General features: G+C 39.9%; 1 protein-coding gene across 2 annotated transcripts in view; it reads left to right on the forward strand.

Moving 5' to 3' along the window:
- col18a1a (collagen type XVIII alpha 1 chain a) overlaps nucleotides 1-26637 on the forward strand; it is a 98789-nt gene that overhangs the window by 59826 nt on the left and 12326 nt on the right. For both annotated transcript variants that reach the window (XM_050048619.1, XM_050048618.1), the window contains 20 exons: nucleotides 1875-1946; nucleotides 8697-8775; nucleotides 13325-13455; nucleotides 14947-14973; nucleotides 15288-15494; nucleotides 17093-17119; nucleotides 17305-17367; nucleotides 17498-17575; nucleotides 17686-17736; nucleotides 17999-18121; nucleotides 18254-18316; nucleotides 19821-19865; nucleotides 20670-20801; nucleotides 21118-21189; nucleotides 23005-23031; nucleotides 23498-23596; nucleotides 24784-24819; nucleotides 25132-25221; nucleotides 25309-25341; nucleotides 25972-26007. In XM_050048619.1, coding sequence (XP_049904576.1) covers nucleotides 1875-1946; nucleotides 8697-8775; nucleotides 13325-13455; nucleotides 14947-14973; nucleotides 15288-15494; nucleotides 17093-17119; nucleotides 17305-17367; nucleotides 17498-17575; nucleotides 17686-17736; nucleotides 17999-18121; nucleotides 18254-18316; nucleotides 19821-19865; nucleotides 20670-20801; nucleotides 21118-21189; nucleotides 23005-23031; nucleotides 23498-23596; nucleotides 24784-24819; nucleotides 25132-25221; nucleotides 25309-25341; nucleotides 25972-26007 — 1491 coding nt within the window. The remainder of the gene's footprint in view (nucleotides 1-1874; nucleotides 1947-8696; nucleotides 8776-13324; nucleotides 13456-14946; nucleotides 14974-15287; nucleotides 15495-17092; nucleotides 17120-17304; nucleotides 17368-17497; nucleotides 17576-17685; nucleotides 17737-17998; nucleotides 18122-18253; nucleotides 18317-19820; nucleotides 19866-20669; nucleotides 20802-21117; nucleotides 21190-23004; nucleotides 23032-23497; nucleotides 23597-24783; nucleotides 24820-25131; nucleotides 25222-25308; nucleotides 25342-25971; nucleotides 26008-26637) is intronic.

A 26637-nucleotide genomic window follows, 5' to 3' on the forward strand; every position in this document is an offset into this window, starting at 1 on the left:
AGTTGCTGAAAGTTCGAACTGATCCTTCAATTAATAGATTAATTAGGGCCGAGATGCCCGAAAGTAGTATCCTGGCAACGCCTCATATTAGACAAACACTTGTGCTTGCAAATACGTCTAGTATCTGCAAGCACAAGTGTTTGTCTAATATCAGGCGTTTCAGACAGTGACTGACAACTTGCGGAGCCTTCGCACTACAACCTAGCTTTGTAAAGAGAAGCACGGCTACGTTTTTGCAAAAACAATCAAGATGGCTGCAAATGTTAAACTTTCTGCTGAATTCCTGTTTTCAAATTCTGACAGCAAAAGCAGCAATACTGGTTCACAGACATCGATGCTATGCCATCACAGCTCATCTCTGCACGCTGTGGTCTGTTTCATACTCTGTAGTCTGTTTTATAGCACTTCATTATGTTTTATTGCTTTGATTGGTTGTGGGTTTATCCAATAGCGTCCAGAGGCATTTTAATCTACAGCCGTTGATAACACCCCTTGGAAATCAAAAATGAGGAGAGATTCCAAACCAACTTGCATTTGTAATTTAGTCTGGGGATGTAATGATATTTGACTGGACTTTGTTGATGCATGCAACATCATGTATCAGCCATTATACATGTGTGACAGATAAGAATCTGAGAGCAGCCTTTTCACAGCTGACCCTGACCACCCACACACAAACACAGGTGCCTCGCTGCGGCCCACCAGCAGCCTTTACTGTTGTTTAGTAAAACATTGCCTTTCGCAGCTGCTCTGCTCGCTGAGACCACCAAACCTCATCCTTACTGACAGAAGACGGTTCAAGATTTTACTGCTTGTTGTCATCAAACCTTTAGATGCTGTTTGGATCAGATGAGAGAATCACATTCCAAGTGGAAATGACAGGTTTCTGATTTCAGCATGTGTCTTAAACCTCAAACGCCTCACACACGAACAGCTGTGTAGTTTAGAGAACACAGTCACTGTATTGAATATACTAAAATGCTTTGAATCTAAGGGGAGTATATGAGAACTATTTACTGTGTGGTAAATTGTCTGATACAACAATATACAAACATTTGACTTAATGACATAATGCAAATAAAATTTAATTGATTGATTGATTGAGTACACAGACAATGAGCAGTGACAATTTAGAAAGTTCAGTATTAAATAACACCTTAATTTAACCCAGTAAAATGCTCATTGAGATCAGTCTGTTTCAAGAGGGACCTGGCCCAGAAGGTGGCTTAAAAAACACATGTATAGCAATAAAGACAACACAGTCAAATTGAGCATAGCGTTAGTTCAGGCAGGACACAATGTCAAGCCCAGCTCACATTCCAGCTACATCAGCTGATCACAAACAGCCCAATCAACTGATGGATCAGCTGATTAATGGACAGGAGTCAGCTGATAGATCACATGGTTCCTTTCTATGCAACCAATTGGCAAATCTCATTCAGGGCACCCTATTTAAACTGCTTTGGCCAACCTACTGTGGCTGCTTCCTCTGCAAGCGGCTTTGCAACCCACCTCCACCCCAGCTCCTCCTTTTCATGCTGTGTCTGACTTATCAATGTCATCTGTGTTTGTCATTGATGCTGGCTTTGTTCTGTTCCCGGGGGTATTTGCTGCTGCTCTCCCTGCCTTAGGCTTCCCATGTAGGCGCATGGAAGGGCAGGGAGGTTTGCCTCTCGCATAAAGTCAACAGCGTAAAGCTTACGTAATTAAAATACATGTAAGATTCTTTTATAACTGACTTGAATTTGTTAAGTTAAAGAATGTTTTCAGATATTACAGGTCTCTAAATAAAACAAAACTAATTAAAACTCAATAAAACAAAAACAATCATCTTGTTGACTTTAAACTAAAAAATGTCTAATTGGTCTCCTCAGGCTTCAGGTGAAGGAAGTGGCTATGTGGAGTCCAGGCCCCCAAAACCAGACATGGAGAGACACAGATGGACGGTATGGAACAACTTCTTTTTTTTTTCTTTTTTTTTTGTAACAATTGTGCTCTTTTACTTATTACAAAGGTAGGGCAGTATTCACCTGCTGGACTGAATGATGTTTTATCAATAACAGTACTGTTCCTTGCAGTTATGTTACCCTTATTCTCCTCAGTCCATTGTATTGAACATTATGGGCTGGTCTACCATTTGCTCACAGGAAAGTGTGTTTGATGTAAAATTGTAAATCAAAAGACAAGAGAGTGAAAGAAAAAACTATCAAAGAATGCTTTGTTCCCTAAAGAGGACTCAATCAGCTGATCAGACGTGTATACCTGGCTGATGAAGATTATTAGCAGCAGGCCGTGCCTCTGCAAACTGAGTCATCCCACTGTTAGATAATATACCACTGATGTCTCAAGTTACTCGCTGTCAGTGAGTGAACACTCATCCCTCAAGAGAGATTAAAAACTGCTGAGTTGATGTCTGGAAATTGAGCTGCTTCTGTCTTATAGATTTGGAAACAAAGAGGGTTTATAAGTTTCCTCCTGTCAGACTAGAAAGGAAGTGACCTTGTGGAGTTAAAACTGGGCCTTTCAAAACTTTAGGAGTTAATAACTAATACTGAGGTTTTATTGCTATTTTATTTGAAGTAAGGCCAACAAAAGGAATGTTAAAGGGATAGTTCCCATTTTTGGGGTTGTATAAGGTAGTTATTCATAGTCAGTGTATCACATACAGTAAACTGTGGTCAGCACGCCCCTAGTTTTGGAGAAACAGACATGAGTGCCACCATGGAAGTTAAGCAATGTACTGCTATGGATGGGAGCAGCAGCAAAATGTATTTTAGCCACCTAAAAAAATCAATATCAGTTTAAGTGTGTGCTATATTAACAATATTTTCACTGCTTTACTTTGCCATCAGACCACCCTTTCTGATGGGGAACTCAAGCTGTTATCTATGCCCTCTTCAAAGCCACTGGACTCCTTTGACAGAAACGGTAATTTTAACTCACAGCACACAGGAGTTGCTGATCTTCCACTACCTGAATTGGTACGTTTGTTTACGTTATTGTGGGACTTTGGTTTAAAAGGGCTAGTTTGGATTTACCGAAGTCACACCATAACATAAACAAACCAACCAATTGCGGCAGTAGTAGACGAGCAACTACGGTATGTTGCAAGGTAAAAATTTCTGGTTTTGTTGAAGGAGTCTGGTGGCTTTGAAGAGAGCATCGATAACGGCCTCAGTTCACTGTTGGAAATCACTGTCTGACAGCAAGGTAAAGTGGTCAATACGGCACACACTTAAACTGATACTGATTTTTTTAGGTGGCTATATCATGTTTTGCTGCTGCCCCTTTCCACAGCAATACATTGCTTAGCTTCTGTGCAATTATTCCTGCATACTCTTCCAAACTGTTAGCATGCCAACTGAAATCTACCGTGGAGCCCCTTTCCCAATGCACAAAAAAACAATCTGCATTCACACCCGGGCCATATGACACCTTGGTGAACAGGCTAATTTCAGCCCCAAGCAGCACTCAAACATCATTGCAAATTAGTCTGCGCCAAGTTTGGAAGAGAGACTGAATAAGTAAGACTTACAAGGAAGTCGTCACCATAACATTTTCACTGGCCTCCATGCTGCTTTCCACTGTTTACTAACCTGGTTCCCAGCCTGTCTATAACATTGAACGTGAGACAGTGGTAAAAAAAACAACAACAAAAAAAACAGAAAGGTGTGTACACAGCCCTAGTCTACTGGCAATAGGAAAGCAGTCTATCGGCTGTTTGTTTAAAAACATGCATATCAGTGCGAGTTTTTGTAGAAAATGGGTATTGGTAGTGGGGCTGGATGATACGTCCTGTAAGTCATATCATGATATTTCTAGGCTATATCTCGATACACCATATATATCTCGATATTTATATTACTGAACAAATACCCTTCTGACTTTTTTTTTTTTTTTTTTTTTTTTAGAAAATAGTAACACAATGAGATTTTTCATCAATAATCATGATGATGATGTGTATAAAACGACTAAGTCGATTAAGGCAAACGATTAAAACAACAATTAAGTCTGGTAAGTTGATGAATTTATATGATTTTATTGTAATGCAGCCTTTAAAACGAGGGAAATAAACACCATTTATGCCATACCACGATACAACAATTTTAAAAATCTAAGACGATATACTGTCTCGTATCTCAATAACGATGTAATGCCTTCATATTGCCATGCCCTAATTGGAAATACACTGACTAGGTGCCTCATACACCACCACTTTCAGAAATCTGTGCTGTCCCTTTAAGCTTTGAATGTTAGTTTTAGCACGAATTCAGCATGAAGTGAGCATGCTTAAACAGGGGCTTTACCTGGTGTCAGGTGAGGTGTCTATGCAATGGATAGACTTATCACCTGGATGAAGGCCTAACATAACAGATGGCGCAAGAACCCTGACAGATGGTAGTCTCTAACCCACCATGCACATATGCACTGTTCCGTTCTCTCGCACTTTCATGGGTATACTTTTATACCTTCTATCTTTTCGCACTCACCCATGCAAGTTTTCTAAATCACTGCATACTTGTATCTTTTGGTGTCTTCCTTCATCTCTCCTTTTGTCACTCTCTCTATCTAACCCCCTTTGTCCCTCTGTCCTCCTCTCTCTGCTTTCTGTCTCTCTCACACTCACACACAATCAGATTCCACAGACACCCACTCACATCCTCCCACCCTCAAAGATAGCCACGCAGACTGAAATATAGCACAGCCTCCACCCTGCAAACACCACCTCTGTGCATGCGTGCACTCCCACTCACAATTACAGTGGAGAGTTAGAAAAACCAGATGTCAATTTGGACTTGATCTGATCCAAGTCAGAGGCCCCCCGCCTCAAGGCTTTGTTATTCTGGCTGGTTTCTCAATCAGCGGTGCACAGGAACTGACAGAGGTGGAAAGAAAGTAAGAGAAGGAGACAGGGGAGGGCAGGGTCAGGCACCTCCAGTCGGAAGTCTCTTCATCATTACTGCCATATACTCTGCAACTTTTTATAAGGGGCTTTTCCATCTGTTCAGTAGGTATTCATTAACATCATGTAATATGCTATGTAATGTAAAAGACAACAGCTGGCATCTAATGCCTACCTGCTGCTGTTTTTTTCCGTCTGATGTCTGTTCACAGACAGAAGAACCTACACTCTTCACAATTGTCCAACCAGTGCAATTAAGGCAAGTCTGGGCAGGGACGAGCTAAACAGGGAGAGTTGTACAAGTGAAACTTTCCATTTTGTCATCCTGGAATTCATGGTGATAGATGGCAGAGCTAGTCAGTCACCCTTAAAAGTGACACTGCTGCAGTCCAAGTGTCTCCTTCAGCATGAAGCCCAAAGAGGAAATGTTTCAAGAGCTTAATTCTGATTCCAGGTAGAGTACAGCCTCTGAGCTGTTAGTAGCAGTTGTCTGTAATATCTATCATGTCATGACAGACGGAGCTGTACACTTGAGACTTGGACTTAACTTTGCAAATATGAGAACTTGGCTAGGAGATTCGACTTGACTTGAGACTTGGAGGCAATAAGATGAGGAGACTTGACTTGGTGACCCATAAATATTGAAAACTGTTGTACCTTTTGGAGACCTGCCAAACTGTCCTGAATGATTGATAACATAACCAGGATCCAACGTCCCCATAATCTAATACACACTTTAAAGGGACAGTTCAGCCCCAAAATCAAAAATACATAGATTTCCATTTATCTGTAGTGCTATTTATTAATCTAGATTGTTTTGGTGTGAGTTAGTTGGTGTTCCTTATGCATGGTGATACAGTTGTGTATCACTACAGTGCAGTTCGGTAGAAAGAAAATAGTTCCTACATGAAACTGTTCACAGCAAGGTCTGTGGATTATCTTGAGTAACTGTGTCATGATTTCAGGGAAGACACATTGCTGTTGAGTTTTTAAGTGTATTTTTTGGCACCCTGAGTACCACAAGCTGAGTGCCATATAGTTTTATTATATTAGAGGCAGACATCTCTACAGCCGATATCTCCAACTCTTGGCAACTCACACCGAAACAATCTAGACTGATAAACTGCACTACAGGTAAGAGGACAGATATGTATTTTTGATTTTGGGGTGAAATGTCCCTTTAAGTTGTAGCTGCTGGCACTAAAACAAAATGGAAAACACATCTTAATTCAGATTAAAGAAATTAGCCTTTCATTATAATATAAATACACATAAATGAGTGTCTGAACAGTTTCTCTCTTCTTCACCATATTGCCTGTTTTCCTCCCTGCAGCCATGAAAATTATGCAGATGCACAAATCATTTATTTATGTGCTAGTCCCTGCTTTTAGTTATTAAAAGAGCTCCTTTTTGTTGTTGTTAAATATTTAGGATCATTATTCATCATTTTCACCTGTTTATTTTACTCAATATTAGATAATAATTTTATGAGCTTCTCGCCCTGTTTCAAATAAAATGTTGGATCCGTTGCATCTCTGCCAAATAACACAGATATTTTGACCAGGTTTGTACTAACAGGGGCTGTTAACATGTTTAAGATTGTTGCTGTGATATGTGCAAAAGCTGATCAAATTTGCAAAGTTAAGCTGGGTGCTGAGGGAGCTACGCCTGTATTTCTTTCATTTCAAAATACCAAGGCGTTAACTGGTTGGCTAAGGAGCAATTTTTCCATTTAGTATGCATTTAAGTCTTAATGAAATACAGCACTATTTGGGGAATAGACGTTATTGTTTCTGTTCAAGTAATTTCTTTTTTTGAAGCCTGGTTCTACTTGATAATGCAGGAGCCAATAAGAGTCAAACACGTGAGACTCAAACTTTGGTTGCTGCATTTTATAAACAGTTTTATTTCATCCTAAAGGCTACTAAGTTTCTTCTGTGATACTTTATAGTGCATGTACTGAAAAACAAAAACAAAATGAACACACTACTGCAGAGATGGAATATGTCCATTAGGGAGGGAGCTGCATACCTGCTCTTAGATTCAGGGGGTTGTGTGGTTCAAATCTATCAACTCTATGTTTTTAAGATCGGAGCCTCCCACCCGTCAACCTCCAGCTATGATGGATAAGTGAAGGAGTGAACAAACAGGGTATTCTTTATCTCATTAATACATATATCAACTTAGAACAGTCAATAGTGGTCGGGCCAAATTCTTAGCATAGCCAGTGCCGTGCAACACAGCAGGAAGAATTCCTCAGAAAGGAAACTGGTTAATTATCAACAGTGGCTTCACGTTGCCCCCTCAGTTGCCCCCTCGTCTACATTCTCTATCCCACTCCTCTCTGAATTCCACAGGTGACAATTCAAGGTGTGTCACCGGTGAAGAATGAGTTACAGACGAGGGAGGGTATTTGCATTGTTTCCTTCCCCTCTCAACTTTTTACCCAAAGGCAGTTTGAAAGCAGGAGTGATCCCACCTCCCCCGACCTTCAATAACTTATGTTGCCTCTCTCAGTTCAGCTGTGTTTTTAGTGACAGAGGATTGTTGGTAGACTGGAGACTGATCTGTCTTTCGTTAGTCCGCAAACAAGGGCATAGGTTTTGTTTCAAGAACTGGGCAAGATGAAGTCAGATATGAAAGAGGGGGTTTGGGGATTCTCCGCCAGAAAATTTTGAGTTTCAGACCATTACTATCCTGCATTCTGATGATTTTTTTTAAATTTTATCAATATTTTATAGCGCAAATCTCTTAAATTTTGTCAAAATAAAAGTCCTCTGCTACTTTAACGTTTTCATTGGGGGTGAAAAATGCACATGCTCTAAATACTGACAGGGACATGCATCATCCCCCAAAATCTATGTTTATATCTACAAATACACTGTACTAAATAGGGTACGCAAAAACCTAAAAAGTATTATTTCCATGTACTGTATATTTAGCCATTTAGATGATACAATGAATTTGAGTCATTAATACAGTCATAAAAGGCAGTAAAAACAAAAAAAAGTTGGGTAGCTATCTGACAAGGAGGCACAAACACATACACACACATTTTTGTACTTGTACCTTTGTGGGGACCCTGATTTGGGTTTTTTTCTAGTTTAGCTGTGCAGCTTACCAATGAGGTTTAAAGTGGCAGCAATGATATGACCACACACAAATACACAAAAGTGACTAGTAATGAAGGTTGGCGTATGTCATTTGTATTGCAAACGAACTCAGTTATTGTACTCTGGGTGTCCTTATAACTCTGGGGTAATGATATTTTGCAACAGCGGTCTAGATCAGTGTGATAGACTGGGAACTGTGTTTCTCCTACAGCCTTCATAATGATCACATAAAGAGCAGTTTTGCAACACAGCCCAGGCATGAGATGTCTGACAGCGATTAACACATAAACTGCAATTACTGAAAACAATAACCATTTGCCAAAAAAAGAAAATAAAGAAAAAGGTTTAGTTCTGTTATTGTTTTTTAATGCACATGTTGACTTAATCATGTTTACCCTGTTTAAAAGGCTCCATGTAGACCTGGGAAACAAGCTTGTTAGTTAGGATGAGAGCTTTGGCTGCACAAACTGTAAACATTAGTGCGATTGAATGTTAACACAATGCCTACTTTTTCCCATGCAATGCACATGACTCTTGTATTGTTTCTTCAAGGCAGGGGGGATACCGGCAGATCCGGAGCCATAAAATGTAGAGCAGGCTTTGTGTTGCTTCCAGCAAATGTCATCCATTGCCCTTTTTAAATATGTATCTCTCTCTGTTGCATGATTACTCCCTTGCAGACGACTCCTCCATCTTCCAGGCCCATTCAGCAGCCACCACTGACCAGGAAAGATGAGCTGTTAATTGCAAGAGAAACAGGTGAGTTTACGTGGAAACAGATAAGACTTCTGAGAAGAATTTTTTCCTGTTTTTTTATTTGAAGATCACTCAACACTAACTTGAGATGCCACATTGCTTATGTTTCTGTATTATTTCCACACTGGACAGAAGTCAAAAAGATTAGCGTACTTTCTTTATGCCAGCCCTCTTCAGAGTGTTTTTACAGATGCGTTTTGATCTGCCCCTTGCAGTTCTACCGTGTCACTGCCTTTCATAAATTTAAAATTTTGCTTTTAAAGATGGAAAATAGATGTTCTTCCAGATGCTGACACGTGACTTAGCTCACCTGTTGGGCATGAAGAGGAATGTTCATGACTGCACGTGGTGTTGCAGAGTTCATATTCCTTGAACATGCATAGCTGAGCTAGTCAGAGCTTGCAACAAGCATATTTACTGACACATGTCTCCATCTGGTGGACATAAGGATTCATGCAATATAGAAGTTGGAAGTCTCATTTGGGATGGGCATTGGAGCGTCAGTGTGGGTATTACTTTCTGTGTGAATTATATTAAAAAAATATTTTTTGCTGCCGCTGTTTTACTTTTAAATTACCCCCATCCACAGAAAATGTGAAACAGATTTTTGTCTGCCATGTACTTCATTTTCTATATTATGTATCGTACAAGATCTTCCATTGTCAAACTGTCATGAAAATACCCTTAAACCTGTAGTCTGTAACTTTTATAAAAAAAAATAACTTTTTTAATATTTTTTGAAACTTTCACTTATTCACACAGCACTTAATGAGACAGATAATCTGTGAAAAAAACAATAATTCCTCTGCCTACTCTAATGCCTCGTAGCACTTCTAATGGCTTAATAACACATGAACGATACACAATAACGACAAATCAGAGTCGAGGAGTCTTCATCGCTGCTGTCATTCATGTCAGTCAATGCTCATGAACTGCAGTAAACTGTCAAACTAGGCAGCACTGATCAAATATGAATCAAGAATCTCTTGCTGCACTGCTTATTTCCTTTCCATATATTAGTGTACTGTTTAGCAGTAACATGAGACAGCTGGTGCGGCTGGCGGGTGGTGCTCAGTACCCTGGTCGACTATTTCCAACATGGTGGCTGGGACCCAAACTTTGGATGTGTTCCGAATCGCATACTTTTTCTTTTTACTTTTAGTAGGTACTGCAGCTGCCCTTAAAAAGTACGTATTGTGGCAAGCAGTATGCACACAATCAGGACATACTACTTTCTCATAATATTACACCCTGAACTCTGACCCTCTTGCTTTTATATCTTTTACCTTGGATATAAAGCAAAACTATTACTTGAATGCACTGTCATCCATCATTGCGACTTCTGACAGCTGTCAATTAGCTGTCAAACAGTTGTTAATGAGATGACAAGATGCCATCTGTTTGTGGTTCCGTCAATGTGATGTATTGTCCACTGCGCAGAGGATTGTGGGTCAGAAAAGCATGCTGGCTTGCATACTGCAAAATTGGACTGGATGTAGTAGAACATCCTGGGATTTTTGGCATACTGCATTTGACATACTGTGTATTGGAACATAATAAATCTTTTTCTGGCAAACTATGTAGTATGGTAGCATAGGTATTGGAACACACAGTGTCTCATCTTACAGCTAAATAGTACACTAAAATATATTTCTGAACACATTTACGGTGAGAAATAGGCAATGCAGTAAGAGACTCATATTCATATTGATTCATATTTGACCAGCACTGCCTAGTCTGACGGCTGACTGCAGTTTACAGAGTGATTGATATGATTGACAGCTGCGATAGAGACTCCTCAGCTCTGATCTGTTGTTTTTGTTGAGTGGTGGTAGATTCTACTGTAGCAAATGCCATTAGAGGCAGTAGGAAGAAGAGGAGAGATATGACATTTTCACAGACTGTCTTGTACTTCTTTCGGAATATTGTGAAAATTTGAGCAAATATGATGTAAAGTTACCAGTTTGATTAAAGTTACCAACTGTAGCTTTAAAGCCATAGTGCAGGATTTTAAAATGTCTTACACTCACATGAGTGACATTGCCATCTTAATTTTATCTTCTGAGGCACTACGCTTTTTGTTTAGAGCCTGATGGTTGCATTGTCAGTAATATCAAGTACACATATTGAATATACCAATCTTACATATGACTTTAAAGGGGAATGCCAACTAAATTAAGATTTCTGATATGTTATTTCCATGCCCTAGGAAATTTCAGTCAATATTTATGAACATGAGTCACTGAATGGGAGGCTAATTTTGTGGATGCACAGAATTTACTTTTTTTCTGTACCCAAATGAGGTTTGTTCTTTTGTCGTGTCCTCAGTTCTGAAATTGAAAATGTACCCGTATACTCAAAACATTTCCCTGGGTGATCACAGTGTTATCTAGAACTTCTTTCCCAGTTCACTGTCTATGGAGCAGCTCCAGACTTTATACCCTATGACATCATAAATTTGAGTTTTAACACTCTAGTTTTTGGATTTGGGAGAGAGTTTTTCATGTTCACTCATATTTTTGGACTGTCTTAGACCATAGGGACAACATATATGAATTTTGAAAACAGATGTACTTCCCCTTTAATGAAGCATCCACATTACTGCTAAATATAAAGATGTAGGTCTTTGATGTAGGACTCTATGGAACTCAGTAGTCATTATGAGATGCCGCTGTCTGCAGTTGCCCCAAAAAGCTCAGTGCACTGCAAATTAAGAAAACACATGCACATAGATTCAACACAAGCAAACTGAGACATATCTTCACCAATTTTACCATACATGCACAGCATTTAGAAAAAAGCACTGCAGGAAGCTCACAACACAACAGAAACCGTTTTTAGGGGACACTAAAAAGTGAAGCTGGGACATACGTGTTGCCACGGTTTATGGCTTATGAACTTACTGAAGTCGGCCATCCATCAGTGCTGTTGGAAAATCACCTAAAATGTACTTTTTTTGGCTTTTTTTTTTAACATTCACCTGATTGAGATGTTATTGCAGATATCTGCTGTTAAGCCAGCAATAGCCTTTTGCTGTTTTTAAGCAAACTGGTGACTCGTATAACGTCATAAACCAAAAACTGTGGGAACAACAAGCATGTCCTAGCCCTGTGCATCACTTTTTAGTGTCCCATGGAAACAGTTGCCATTGTTTTGTGAGCTTCTTGCAGTGCGTTTTCTAAATGTTGTACGTGTTGTCAGATTGGTAAAGATGTTCCATAAATGTCTGTTCATGATAGAGACGAAGTCCTGTAGAGGAAATTCCAAACACTCTGACTTTCACTGTGAAAAAAACTATCTACAAACTGGGTAGAAGAAGACAAAGGTCTATGATGTACTTCAGACTCATGTACAGTAAATCCATGAAAAATGCTTACAAAATCAAGTCCCTTGTTGGGAATACAGAATGACAGACCCCTCTCAACAAGACTATCATACCTTACCCCACGTCCTGGAGCACCCATGTAACTGACTTGAAATAATGTTAATCTGGAAACTTGATTTAACACTGTCTTTTGCGTTGTGTTCAGCAAGTGACTCCCAGCACATATCACTTTCTGAGGAGTCCAGGCCCGGATTACCTGGGTCACCAGGTGGGTCGAGGGTAGTGAAAAACACAGAGACGAGCATCCAGATCATCTGTGTTTTACTCTCTAGTCTGGTTTGCCTACTTCATGTGTACTCCTCATGTAGGACCTCACATGGATTTCAAAAGCACACAGTCACAGGAATGCATGATCTATCTACTTTATGCTTTTGAATTCATGCAGGGTGGCGGACATGTTGGTATATAAGCCAGCAGGAGGATGGAAATTGGGCCGTTCAGGCTGTAATCCTCTGAAAAAATGTACACAAAGAGGAAATAGACGAGTTCATGAGAGGGAGAGGGAGAGGGAGAGGGAAAGGAAGAGGGAGTGAGAGAAGAAATAATTTTGGCAATTTTTGTAGCTCTTCAGAGATATTTATTTCTTAAAAATAAAAAGGATTGGAAAATATTGCAGATTGGTTTATGCTGCTTATGCTATGATATGAGGTATTAGTTTTTTCAGTGAATATTCCATGCTGATGTATCCGTTCAGAGTAATGGGATCCATTTTTCCATTGCTAACCCCTGAACTGGAACACTGAAAAAGCCTGCTTGAAGCGGACATCATGTTGCTGTGCATGTCAGCAGCGTTGGAGATGTGCGACTTCTATGCAACTGTGAAAGTGGGTTGCATTTGATACAAGCTCAGCTGAAAGTGACACTGTGGCTATAGAGTTTAAGCTCAATACAGCTCACACCAGAATAGAAATATCAGGATGGTGGTGCATGCAGGTGTGGGAAGGTGCATTCAGTTACCACCTTAAAACCTCCACATGGCCTTTAAATCACAGCCACACACACTGGGATTCTCGCTCCATCAAGCAAAAAGTCATTTTCTTTTCCTCTTTTCTCCTCTTCTTTTGGGTCCTGTTTATTGTTTGGGATGTGGGATACAATCATTAATCATTTTTGAAAGGTCTTTTCATGAGGGCATTAATGACTCTGTCCTTTTGCCGTTGTTTTCAGGGGCAGCTGGGGCGAAAGGAGAAAAGGGTGACCGAGGGGATACAGGAATGAAAGGAGACAGGGGTCCAATTGGGCCGAAGGGAGAGGCTGGCTCTGGCTCCAGCTCACGGGGTGGAGCCCGTGGAGAGAAGGTTTGGATCTTAATATAGGATCTACTGTGATAGTGGATGGAATACTTGGATCTTTGTCATGCGGTGTGAGGGGTGGGATGCACTGATATTATGCCACAAACTTTTTTTTTTTAACCTAGTTTGTCCTTGTGAAGGGTGCAGTGGGCAGCTGAGTAAAGCATAAGCGATAAGCAAAAATGAGAGCAGGGGTATTAACAGCAGTGATATAAGCCTTAGTGAAATTTCCCAAAACAACACAAGAGGGAGCCGCTAGTCCTAATTTTATGCAAGCATACTGTATACTGTCTGCCAGTCCTTAAGAAGTCTTAAATTCAGTTTTATAAATATAAGGCCTTAAAAGTCATTAAATTGTCTTAAACTTGAATTTGTGAAGTCTTAATTGACAAACACTTTGTCTAATATATCCAGTTTTTAATTTCTCAAAATGAGTCAAGCTCTTCTGTGTGAAAGTCCCATTTTTGATGTTACAAATCTTTAATTCAGTTCAGTTCAATTCAATGCCTTTATAGTCACTGCACAGCAGTATAACAAAATGCTGCGATCTCTGGGATAATACACATAAAAACAGCAAAAGACAATAAACAATAACCACCAACAGTGAGACACCTGAAATACACTATGGGTAAAATAAAAATAAATACATAAAATAAAAATAAAAAACAACTTAACCCTTAACTTAATACAGTCTTTTTACTTAATACTTAGACTTACCTGGCAAAAAGTAGATAATCCTAACACACTCCAATTATCCTGTGTTCCTACATGAAACCTGACTGCACTGGACCACACACATACTTGTCTTTAAAGTTCCCTTCAAATACTTCAACAGTAAATAGATGACTTATCCAAAAAAATTAATTAAATTTAAACAAATATTGAAAAGTTAAATTGAAGTGTCTGATACCTGTAGACAACTTGTAAAATGTCTTATAATGCCCAAATGCTGTCACAATGATGGGAAAATGTCTAAATAAGGACATCGTCGTTGACATTGATTTGATATTCTTCTGTCTTAAAACATTTACACAATACTAAAAATATACACCAAACAAGGAAAAAAAGAAAACTAAAACACATAGATTTAATCCAGCAGGGGATACAGACACACAAAGACAAAAAAAAAATCAAACTATAAATAGCAGGTATCATGCACTTTTTGTCAACAACAGAAGTTACATTTCTGTTATGATTAGGCTAAAGTATATTGTTTATGGATTGGTGTTACTGAAACAGGGATTGGTTCTAAGTTTTATTTTTCCTTAAGATTTAAAAACAGACATCTGAGCGTGGAGCTCTGTTACTCAGCAGAGTGACATTTCCATTGATGCCACCCCTTATGAAAGTGTATACACTCAATTTGAAGTGCTTTAGATCAAGTTCTTGAACAAGTGGATACTCATGTCAGTGCAGTTTAGTCACACATAGTCAAATGAGACAGCCGACAAAGACTGTTGGCACTGACGTGACTCTGTTTCTTGTTTTCATTTTCAGGGAGAACCAGGGGAAAAGGGAGCAAAGGTAAGTTGGAGATGATGTCATTTTTGGGAGACTTTTGCCTCTTTGGTTTAAGTCACCAAGAAGTAAAGTTACAATTGATGATGGAACAGGTGTCTTGTACGAACAGGATAATGCTGTACATGATATATTATGATCCCTCGCCAGAGGAGGAGTGCTACAATATTAAAAAAGGGAAATTCAGTTAATTTCTTTGTTTGGATTTCTAGTAAAGTTGACAGTAATCACTGTAAAATAGCACAGGTCCACCTTGAACTGACAGACTGGAAAAGCCTTAGTCACAACCTCAGCTAACACTGATGCGTCTTTATCTCCAGGGCAGTGCAGGCTTTGGCTACCAAGGAAAGAAGGGAGAGACCGGCCCACCTGGGCCCGCCGGTCCCCCTGGCCCTCCAGGGCCCGCAACCGAGTTTTCAGTCGGCAGTGACGGCTCAGTCGCCTCCAGAGTCCCCGGACCCCGAGGACCAGCTGGGCCAAAAGGTGCCCCGGGCACCCAGGGACCACCAGGAACTGATGGAGAGCCAGTTAGTAGACTGTAGTTGAATTTTTTGCATGAAAATAAGCACAGTGCCTGAACCAAGATCTCATGTATTTGTCAGAGCATGTGGTTGTTTTTGTTAAACTGTAAAGTGATGGTGTCACAATACCAACATTTTAAACTTCATTACTAGTTTTTTTTTTTTGTTTTTTTTTTTAAATAACGATACTGGATACCTTGACCAGCAGAAACAAAAGTCTTAAACACAAAAAGTAGCAATTTGCTTTTTTTTTCCTTTTATTAACAACCTACACACAGTGCTGATACAGAAACAGTCACTGAACACAGGCCTCCGGGCCTCCAGTCAGGTGGTGGGTTTATTGCCAGAGAAAATGCCGTAACAGCCACAGGTTGAGGACCATTTGTTTTTGTTGTTTTTCCCGCCCTTTCATCTGTGTGGCCTTGGGTTGAAAATCTGATTCTAGATCTGTTTTTATGTGTCTGCGCCAGCGATAGCTGTCGCTCCAGGCATTATGTTTTCAGGTTGTCCGACTGTACATCTGTCTGTACGTCAGTCCCATTCTTGTAACGCTATACCTCAAGAACGCTTTGAGGGAATTTCTTCAAATTTGTCTACTTGGTCTTAACAATGAACTGATTAGATTTTGGTTCATCGGTCAAAGGTCAAGATCACTGTGACCTTGCCTGTCTCATTTTTGTGAACACAGTATCTCAAGAACACCAGGGATTTTTTTTAAATTTTGTACAAACATTCACTTGGACTCACCGTCGAACTGATTAGATTTTGATGATCAAAGGTCAAGGTCACTGTGGCCTTGCATCCATCTCATTCTTGTGAATGTGATATCTTAAAAAGGCCTTGAGGAAGTTTCCTCAAATTTGGCACAAATATCCACTTGGACTCAAGAATAAACTGGTCAGAATTTTGTGTTCAGGGGTCAAAGTCACTGTGACCTTGCAAAACATGTTGTGGGTCATAACTCAAGAATTCATACGGTTATTATGACAAAATATCACACAAATGTCTAATACGAGATAATGAGGATGTGATGACATTTTGTATCCAAAAGGTCAAAGGTCAACTTCACTGTGACATCAGTCACAGATGTATCAGATTTGGTCAGATACTGAATTATTAATCTTGGGTGCCTGCCTTGAAATTGTGCTGATGGTATAGATCTTCTGTGCTGCCGGGAACGATGTTTGTGAAGCATCCGTGCTTTCACAGACATGGATGTAAACTGTAAGCGCAAGTTGAATTCTTCACAGAGGCATACAACCATAAAGCGACAATTCTAGTTTTTTTATAGCTTTGGTACTTTCAAAACTATTGCATTATTCACAGAGATCATATCATTCAAAAAACATGGTACTGAAAAAGTACTGAAGTATAATACTTTTGACAAGCTCTATGTAAAGTATGTTTTTTCTGTTGCATGCCCTGTTGAGAGACAATGAAAAAAAAATAGTTTCATTCCTAAGTTTTAAATGTCATTCTTTTAAAAGGCTAAATATAAACTTAAAACATTTATGTATGTGGAAATTAGAATGGTCATGTATGTTATATAATTTTCTCAAAATCACAAAAGGACGTGCATTTAATTCTTTATTTCATTCTCACAGGGCGACCCTGGTGAGGATGGAAAAACTGTAAGTGGTTGTTTTTCCTGCACAATACCAAGAACATTGATAAATGGCTTTAACTCATATGAACTGTCCAAAGGTCATGTAATGATGGTAATTAAAAGAGATATATACTCCTTTATAATTAGCTTTGCCTTGTATTAACACCAAGACAACCTGTAGTACCATAACAATATTATTTCCTTACACAGGGTCCTGAAGGACCTCCAGGTTTCCCAGGAACCCCTGGTGACCCAGGACTTAAAGGAGAAAAGGTTAGATGATCAAAAGAATAAAAAACAAAGTACATTAGTAATGTGTATAATTTAAAAAAAATCATGTCAGTTTGAATGGATCTATCTGTTGAAGAAATCTACCTTGTCCTAATGAGTCTCGTGCACACAGGGAGACCGTGGAGAGGGTCAACCTGGCCCCAGGGGACCCCCAGGACCCCCGGGACCCCCAGGACCAGGACTCAGATCTGTGAGTCAATCTTGGCCTTGGTCACATGCTGTGTAATGTTTAGACATACAACTGCCTGCCTTTGTGACTCATTTGATAAATACAACTAATCTTAGTTGAATGTGTTTCAGACTTTTGTGGACATGGAAGGCTCAGGGTTCCCTGATCTGGAATCTGTGCGGGTGAGAAGAATGTAGATTTTGAATACTACTCAGCTGTAAAAAACTATGAAGTGGAGTACGTCGTCTTTGTTGCGATAAGACTGTAACTAGTATCTGTAAATAACAATCAAAGTCAACACAAAGACGATTAATTGATGGTTTAAGACATTTCTGTGCCTGAATACTTTCATCTGACATGAAGCCAGAAATCTCTGATTGCAAAGACATCAGAAATTATTGTGTATCTGCCATTTGCAAAAGTATTTTTGTTTTGTTGTTGTAGGGACCACCTGGCCCACCAGGTCCCCCAGGTCTCCCTGGTCCTCCTGGTCCCTCTACAGGAGGAGCAGCAACGAGTTCTGGGGCATTCGGACCACCAGGAAAGGACGGGGCACCCGGTCAACCTGTAGGTGTCAATGTGTTTGTCTCTCAACTCCACTAGCAAAATAATTCTCTAAACCCTCTGAATTGTTATTAAAATATCTGTAGAGCCTAACCTCATCAGCTGTATACATGAACCAAATCTTTCGGACTCTAGGGCTTGCCTGGTTTGCCGGGTACTGATGGCCTCCCAGGAGCTGCTGGTCCAAGGGGAGAAAAGGTAATGTGACCTCGTGACAATGATTGTTTCCCCTTTAAAGACTGACAAAATGTAATTTTAAGCATCCTCACACTTAAATCACAAAGCTCCTCAATAGTGGTTACTCCTCAGCCTTGGAGGATTGTATTGGGATGTCTTAGCAATTGAATCACTGGGTAATAAATGGAGTGCTTAGGTTACGGGACTACCTGGTGCTGTGAGTTTTGACGATCTGGTTGTTTGCTTTCACCATAATGAGACCTATGAAAGAGAGACATCTTATACTGGGTAGGACCCTCTCCTTTTTGTAAGGCAACCCTGAGTAAGTGGGAGCTGCCAATGGCCCAGCGGATCTAGTATCTATTTCTAATTATGCATCTATGCCATTAATGTTAAAAGAGAAGTGGTTACAGTGTTTGAGGCGGGGCCCTATTCATTCCAAAGAAAGTTGCTCAGTGGGTTTGAAGCCGAGAAAGTTCAAATTTACCTGGATCATCTACATCATTGGGCACATACAGCAAGTGCACTAGCAACTCACCGACCGATGAGCTAACGTCCATTTTAGTGTTCCACTAACTTTAATGGGGATGAAATTATTTCATTGTGTGGCTCTTCCAGACTTTCCAAATGTTATTCGACCAAATGGCTCAAATCCCAATAAGAAAACCAGTAATTTTGCAGGGGTTGTGACGCTCTTTCCCAGTTTAAGTCTACACGATTGGCAAAGGTCTTTTTGGGCCCAATGGCATCACGTGACAGACCTGGAAGTTGTAGTTACATGGTTTGGCCATTAGATTGAATTGTGTTTAAAGTCTGCCTCACTTACTGAGGGGGTCTCAACATTATCTCAAATGCTGTTGTAAAGGGAGACTTTACATTGCTTGTTGTGCATAACCAGCATGAGCTGGTTGAAAAAGGTGAAACAACAGCTAGTATCAACATATGTAGGCTATGAGGGGCTAAGACGTGTGGCTCAGAGGTAAAGCGCACCGATCCACCAATCGGAAGATCGGCAGTTTTATCCCTGGCTTCCCCCCATGTCGAAGTATCCTTGAGCAGATACTGAACCCCAATTTGCCCCCAATGGCTGTTCCACTGGTGTGTGAGTGTGTTAAAAACTGAGTATCAGGTGGCACCTTGTATGGTAGCCTTGGCCACCAGTGTATGAATGTGTGTGTGTGTGTGAATGGGTGAATGTGACTCGTAGTGAAAAAAAAAACGCTTTGAGTAGTCGAATGACTAGAAAGGCGCTATACAAGTGCAGGTCCATTTACCAAAAAAATGCAGGGTCTGAGATTTCTGTCAACTGCTGCCATGGCAACCAGTCACCTAGTGACTTGAGGTTCAGACGCTGTTTCCGCAAATATGTCCAATAACATTTATTTTGTTCCTTTTTTGAAAAACGATATGAACCTGCACAATAGCCACAGTATTATTAGAGAGTATTGTTAGATTTCAAATGTCAGTTTGACCTAAACTGGCATTTCTATTAACATAGTTTGTCTGACTCTTTTTGCTACACTAGGGTGATTCAGGTGAGCTGGGTCTTCCAGGAGCAGTTGGAGAGAAGGTGAGGATTTCTGACCATAATTTTCTTTTTTCTTTTTTTTTTCTTTTCTTTTTTTTTTTTTTTAATTTTACATCAAAGTAGTGGCCAGTTTACAGTTGAATCTACAGTCTAGAACACAACTTAAACCACAGTGTCCTTATTGTTGATACCACTATCAGAAAAGACATAATCCTGAGAAGAAGGTACATGAATTGAAGTGTAAGTTGGCGGCGTGCTTTTTGGGATACCAGAACTGTGTAATACCCATTCGATAACTAGAATGACATATTAACTTTCATCCAACTATTTCTAAAGCTGTTCTCATCCCTTTCATTTCTCCAGCCAAGCTCCCACTTTTCTTTTCTCACCAATCTTCTGCCCCACTATTTATCCTCCTACTTTCCTAAGCCTTCCCATGTGCAGGTAACTGGGCTCCAGCACGTCAGCCATCAAAGGGGATTTGTGTCTTCTAACAATATGCAAATGTTTGTCAAATAATGTCAGCTGCAGGCTTGATTTAAAGTTTAATCTGAGATGTGGCTATGGTTTGGTTTAACATTTGGTGACGTCTGAAATTGGCCCCAGAACAATTAGCATGAGTGTTTGTGCAGTTACATTATCCTACAAACCATTAAACCACACTTTTTCTTACTAAATGCTGCATGACACAAGCATTAGTAGTGTTGTGCAGGAGATTCCTGACAATGAACTGAATGAGTGGTTAGATACACTTCACTTGAGATGAAATTCTCGGATTTTCTGTCAGTTAAGTTTGTATTTATTTATTCTGAACACTGATTTTATGCCTGTCATTCCATCCCACAGGGATCTCGAGGAGACTCTGGTTTACCTGGAGCTCCAGGACAGCCCGGACTGGCTGGTCTGCCTGGACCCATTGGACCAATTGGACCTCCTGGGCCTCCTGGACCTCCTGGCCCAAGTTATCGTGTTGGATTTGTAAGTTATCTGTTGGTTTTTGTGAAGATACCTTTGACATAGAGTCTCACAGCAAAAGATAAAATAAGCTAAGTTTTATTCGTGTAATTTGGTTGACTGGGACAGTTCACCAAGGGACATCTCATCAATAAATACATGGAGATTGAAAAGATCATATCCAGTGACAGCCGTTGTGCAGTCATGATTAAGTGAGGTAAATCGCGTGAGGTGACCCGAAAGCATTCAATGTAAAAATGAATGAAACAGGACAGAGGGAAAAATAAACAATAAGTTTTGTTTGGCTGTTTGTGTTAAAAATCTTTGTTGGTGTTTGAAGGATGACATGGAAGGCTCTGGTGGAGGTTTCAGCAATGGAGTTCCTGGTGTCAGAGGACCAGAAGGAAGACAGGTCAGTACTGTGTATTGAAGAAACACTTCAAATCCTGAGGCAGACGATATTCAGGATCTCAAATCATCACATTACAAAGCTTAAAATAAGCAGTAGTTCCTCTCTGTGCCAAAATTCTTAAACTGTTGTTTTTTAATCCCCATATTGCAACCCAGAGTAACTGTTATGATCTCAGATCCGATTGGCAACTTCAAATTGTGGTCCTGTTGTTACTATAGGACAGGATCAGGTGTCTCAAAATAAGATTAGTCTTCATCATTTTGCTCCTCAATAGTAAATGCAGTCTTGTGGTAGCACTGTTACAAATTCTGAAGCAGTAAAATAAATGTTTATTACCACAGCTGGCCTCACACTCATGTTCTATTTACAATTCACCTGAAAATGTAAATTAAAATTGTCAATCAACCATGTTAGTGTAGTTTGTCTGCAGAAGTAAGCATCTTGATGTAGCTTTCAGATGTTATAGTCACCACTATAACAGAGGCCAGTATTAGGACTAACTGATTGCCTGAGTAGTTGGTACGGTGGTGCGGTGATTAGCATTGCCGTCTCAGAGCAAGAGGGTTCACTACTCCGGTACTCCGGCTTCCTCCCACAGTGCAGAGACTTGCAGGTTATTGGTGACTTACCTTAGGTGTGAGTGTGATCATGAATGGTTGTCTGTCTCTATGGATGGTCTGGCGACCTCTTGCCCAATGTCAGCTGGGATAGGCTCCAGCCCCCTCGCGACCCCCAACAGGATAAGTGGTTACAGAAAATGAATGACTGCAAAGTATTCATGGTAGCATTAACAAAAAGTTGCATACCTTGAAAAACCAAGCAGGTAAACAGGTGAAGCTAGCACCTTTTTTTAAAATCCATTTGTTTACTTGTTTTAATCTGTTTTGTGTGAAGTTTAATCATATGGGATTTTTGATCTAGCTGCCATACATTTGACATGTGTGACTAAGTGTCATAAAAACAACATGCATTTTGTACATGTTTAAATTTGACATGTCTGTGAATATTGAAATGGACCGACAGTTTCCAGCAGGAAGTTGCAAATACACAAGGACTGCGTTTACATGCACAAAATATTCAAGTTTTTGCCCTTATTTTGAAAAAGATGATAATCCTATTAAGCTCTTTACATAACCATCAAATATTCCAGTAATATTCCCATTCACATGCAGCTGTGCATACGGCCATCTAATGTGCCCTACCATTTATCATGTCAAATATAGAAAAGTAAAACAGCTGTAGCTGCTTTGCCACTCTGCTTTTTGTGTCAGAGTACAATTTTTTGTATTCTGTGTCAAAATGCAAAGTTTTACAATGGTAATGGACCTGTTTGACCATGTGAACACAGCCTCCGTCTTTCATTCCTTTAACCTCCTCCTCCTGAAAAGGTCGGTGCACGATATTTATGCATATCCAAAAACCTGCTGATGTCCCAGTCTTTCCTAATGTTTAAAAGTGTGTGCCTCTCCTTCTGACCAGAAATGTGGGCTTTTCTTTTGGGCATGAATCTCTACCCCAGCTTTTTTCATACTGCTGGCTACTGCTTAGTGTACACCGTATATTCGAACGCACTGTATACATGTCCAACAAATGCTGAATAAAAACAGCATATCCAACATGTCCTTATCAGAAAATGCTACATTTGGAAAAAGCCTAATACAGAATATCCAAACAGAATATGCTGCTTACATGACCAATACTAAATTCAGAATTTTGTCATATTCAGAATAATAGTGGAATATTAGTGTGCATGTAAATGTAGTCGAGGAAGATATACGTGAACTTGCAAATAACCAAGGCTAATTTTGCTTTCAGGGTCCTCCTGGCTTGCCCGGACTTCCAGTAAGTATCTTGCCTCTTGCCCCCTTCTTCACCTCACATTGTTTCTCTACCATTGGATCAAAAGGGGTCTTTATTTGAGTATGTATAATTAGTTGAAACACAAAGAAGCCTGAGGTACTGCCACTGAGGACTGAACCTAGGTCTCTAAGGTGATAGCAGGGTGCACATCCTCAAGCTCCTTAATTAGATTGTTTAACATTCAGGTTTGGTCATTGGCGGTAGACTTCTCCTTGCTACTCTCCTCTACTGTCATTTCACTTGTTTGTTTTCTAAACCATTGAGGTTGAGAAAAATAAGCTGCAGCATTATTGATTGCTGAGGGGAAATCGGGTCCTTGTCCTGTTTAATGAAGCAGAAACGGGGGGGAAACAATGCAAGCAAACTTTTTATATTACAAGAGGCGATGCAGTTGTAACTTTTTTTGGTGTGTGTTTGACTGAATTTGTTTTTCACTGGTGTACCTCAGGGTAAAGCCGGGCTGCCTGGTATACCAGGTCAGAAGGGCATGGACGGTCTTGCAGGAACAGATGGACGACCAGGATTGGATGGCTTCCCTGGACCTCAGGTAAAATAGATAGAAATGACAAATAAGAATATTTCATGCACCAGCTGAATACCAGAGGTCACATACTGGAGCTGTTGAGAAGTCATAGTGTTAACACAGTGTTAGATGTTGGAAACCAGTGTGATGTAACAGAGCATGTGGTTTACCATGTAACACTACAGACTGGGCAAGCTGTCAAAATAAGGATCCTTTGAAGGAAAGGTTCATGGTTTTTGTTTTGTTTTTCCTGGTGTTACGTAGCAGACATAATATTTTGCATTCACAAATGTTTATGTCTGTGTACCCCCATGGCCACAATGGGTAATTCCATAAAGTCCTTTGTATAGGGTACCTTCTGGGTTTCTAAGTTCAGCCGAGTATGCAGCCTGAGGGGGAGAAAATGGCCTGTTTAAGGACAAAGAATTATCTTTTGATCATCCTGCTGCTGTTTCCATCATTGCAGAAGAAGTTAAAAAAACAGTTTGGCCACAGTGCTTTCTGAAAGGTTTTACAGCAGAGGTGCACAATACATCACACAGCTTATCAGTGTCAGGCAACAACTGCTTTAAAATACACTATCATATTGGGATCTATAATAAGTAATACACAATAAGCATTAAAGTTCACTCTTGACCTTGAAAATAGTAACTTCAATTTAACTCAAAGTCGACTTACTAGCTTTTTCACTTGCATGTCGGGGTCTTCACTATGGAGTTTGTCCAGTTTTCATGGCTCAGTTGTTGTTCGTATATCCATTGTGATGACAGCTGGGCAAATTCCATCCACTGACAAAGACAGTGAGATGCAGTTGTGTGGCTCCTAAATGGGTCTTGAGTTGAGATTATTTTGTCAATTTATCCAATATGCTAATCTGCATTTCTTAAACCTTTTTGGACGACTGAAGGAAGCACATTTCCCCCTTGATTTCAGTTTAGACAAGATGTTAATCTCCCTAAGTAAATGTAAATGACCATTACCATTATATCTTATCTATTCATCTTATCTTAACAGGTTTATTATTGTGATATAATAGGATAGAAGCATTTGGTTTTTTTGTCATGAGTTTTCAATAAATAAAATGGCTGTTTCTCTGGTATGTTTTTATTTTACGTAATCTATTTTTTCTGGGGGGGGTTTTTTGTTTTGTTTTTGACATACAGTGCTTTAACCTTTGTTTAAGTATCTTTTATCTCTCTTTAATTTTACAGGGACCAAAGGGTGACAGTGGTGTCAAAGGAGAGAGGGTGAATATCATTTTATCCCTGAATATCTGTTTATTTATACGTTCACTCATCACAGAGCAATTAGTTAGTCTTTGTAGTGACAGTTAATCATCCTTTGTAGTTATTTTGATTTCTCAGACCTTTAAAGACTTTTGAAAAAGAAAAAGTTAAAATGAACTAATAATTGTAACCTTTTTTTGAAGATTTTTTTTATTCTTTATGTTTAGTACAAACAAAAACTACAGCTGTGTCACACTGAGCATATGCTTAATATCTGGTCTTAGATGTCTAACAAACTGGGATAGCTATTCATCTTGTTGCTGCATGTTTTAGGGTGACCCAGGTCGGGATGGAACCGGACTACCAGGCCCACCCGGCCCTCCTGGACCGCCAGGACAAATCATCTACCGAACATCTGGCGATGTACGTCACAAAGCACACACCAGACATACAGCAAAAACTAAGAGTGGTTTTAATTAGTGATGGTGTTCTCTTTTTGTGTCCTTGCAGTTTGATGGTGTTGTTGGCGGTGCTGGGCCTCAGGTTTGTATTCATGTTTAAATAGTAATACTGATACCAAAATACAGCAAAACAGCTCTCATCTTGCCATCTCTAAAAATAAGATGACATCAGTACCACAGTTGATGAGTGATTGCCATCAAAGTCAGATCCCAATGCATTTTGTATAGCTATAAACTGAACAAGTCGCTGTACATGTCATTGAGTTTTTTACAACACAAATAAAGTTGATTGTGCACTTGTAATCATAACTGTAGACATGACAGACATCTTAAACCAATATTTATACCACCTGGTGAAATCTGCAATTAACTGTTGTGTTTAAATGACACATCAGTGCTGACAGTGTGTGATTGCTTCAAAGATGTCAGACTTTATTAGAACATAGACCTGTTGTCATCACTGTCTGACCTTTATAAAATACAACAACAAAACATCTGTTTCCATTTTAATATATTATTAAAGGCAGATGTACACCATTCATCTGCACTGAGTGACAGCTGCACTTATTTCACAGCCAACAGTTTACAATGAGTCAGAGCAATCCGGGCCAGAAAAAGGCATGTGTGGATTTGATTTGTGTTACTTGTAAAGTTAGTAAAAACAAATGACACAGAATATCAATCTAATGAATGAATATCTTTTCCTGTACAGGGAGGACCTGGTCTACCTGGTCAAGCTGGATTCCCTGTAAGTCTCATCATTACATTATTTATGTATGTGCTGTGCTGAGGGTCAGAGGGCGAGATAAAAAGCTATTCATGGTAACCCACTGTTGCCCTCTCCACAGGAAGCTCCTGATCCAGTGACATAAGCAGGGGTCAATACTCATGTCCAACAATTTATTGAGGAGATTGACCGCGTTTGGTGTATTGTAGCCCGGGCTGAAGTCAATGAATAGGATGCGGGCGTAGGTGTTGGGTGACTCTAAGTGTTGTAGTGTGTAGTGTGTGGTGGAGAGCTTTGTTAACAACATCCTCAACAGACCTATTGGCTCAGTAAGCAAACTGATACATATCCATCAGATTTCAAATAAGAGAGGATGATGCATTCAAACAACTTCATGACTACAGATGCAAGGGCAATCAGTCTGAAGTTTTTGAGGCAGGGGATGTTTGTTGGGCTTGGCACAGGGATAAAGGTTGAGTCCTCACTGTGGTACTGATCACAGGCAGAGGGAGGGGTTGAAGATATTATTGGAGCCAGTTGAGCTGCACTTTGGTTGAGTACAACTGGACTGCTGCTTTCCTCTTGTTGATTTTAATGTGCGTGGCCTTACCTCCTCCCTTGAGTGTAAAATGGAGGGGTTGGAGGGTAGAT

Source organism: Epinephelus moara, chromosome 7, assembly GCF_006386435.1.
Source record: "Epinephelus moara isolate mb chromosome 7, YSFRI_EMoa_1.0, whole genome shotgun sequence".
NCBI lineage: Eukaryota > Metazoa > Chordata > Actinopteri > Perciformes > Serranidae > Epinephelus > Epinephelus moara.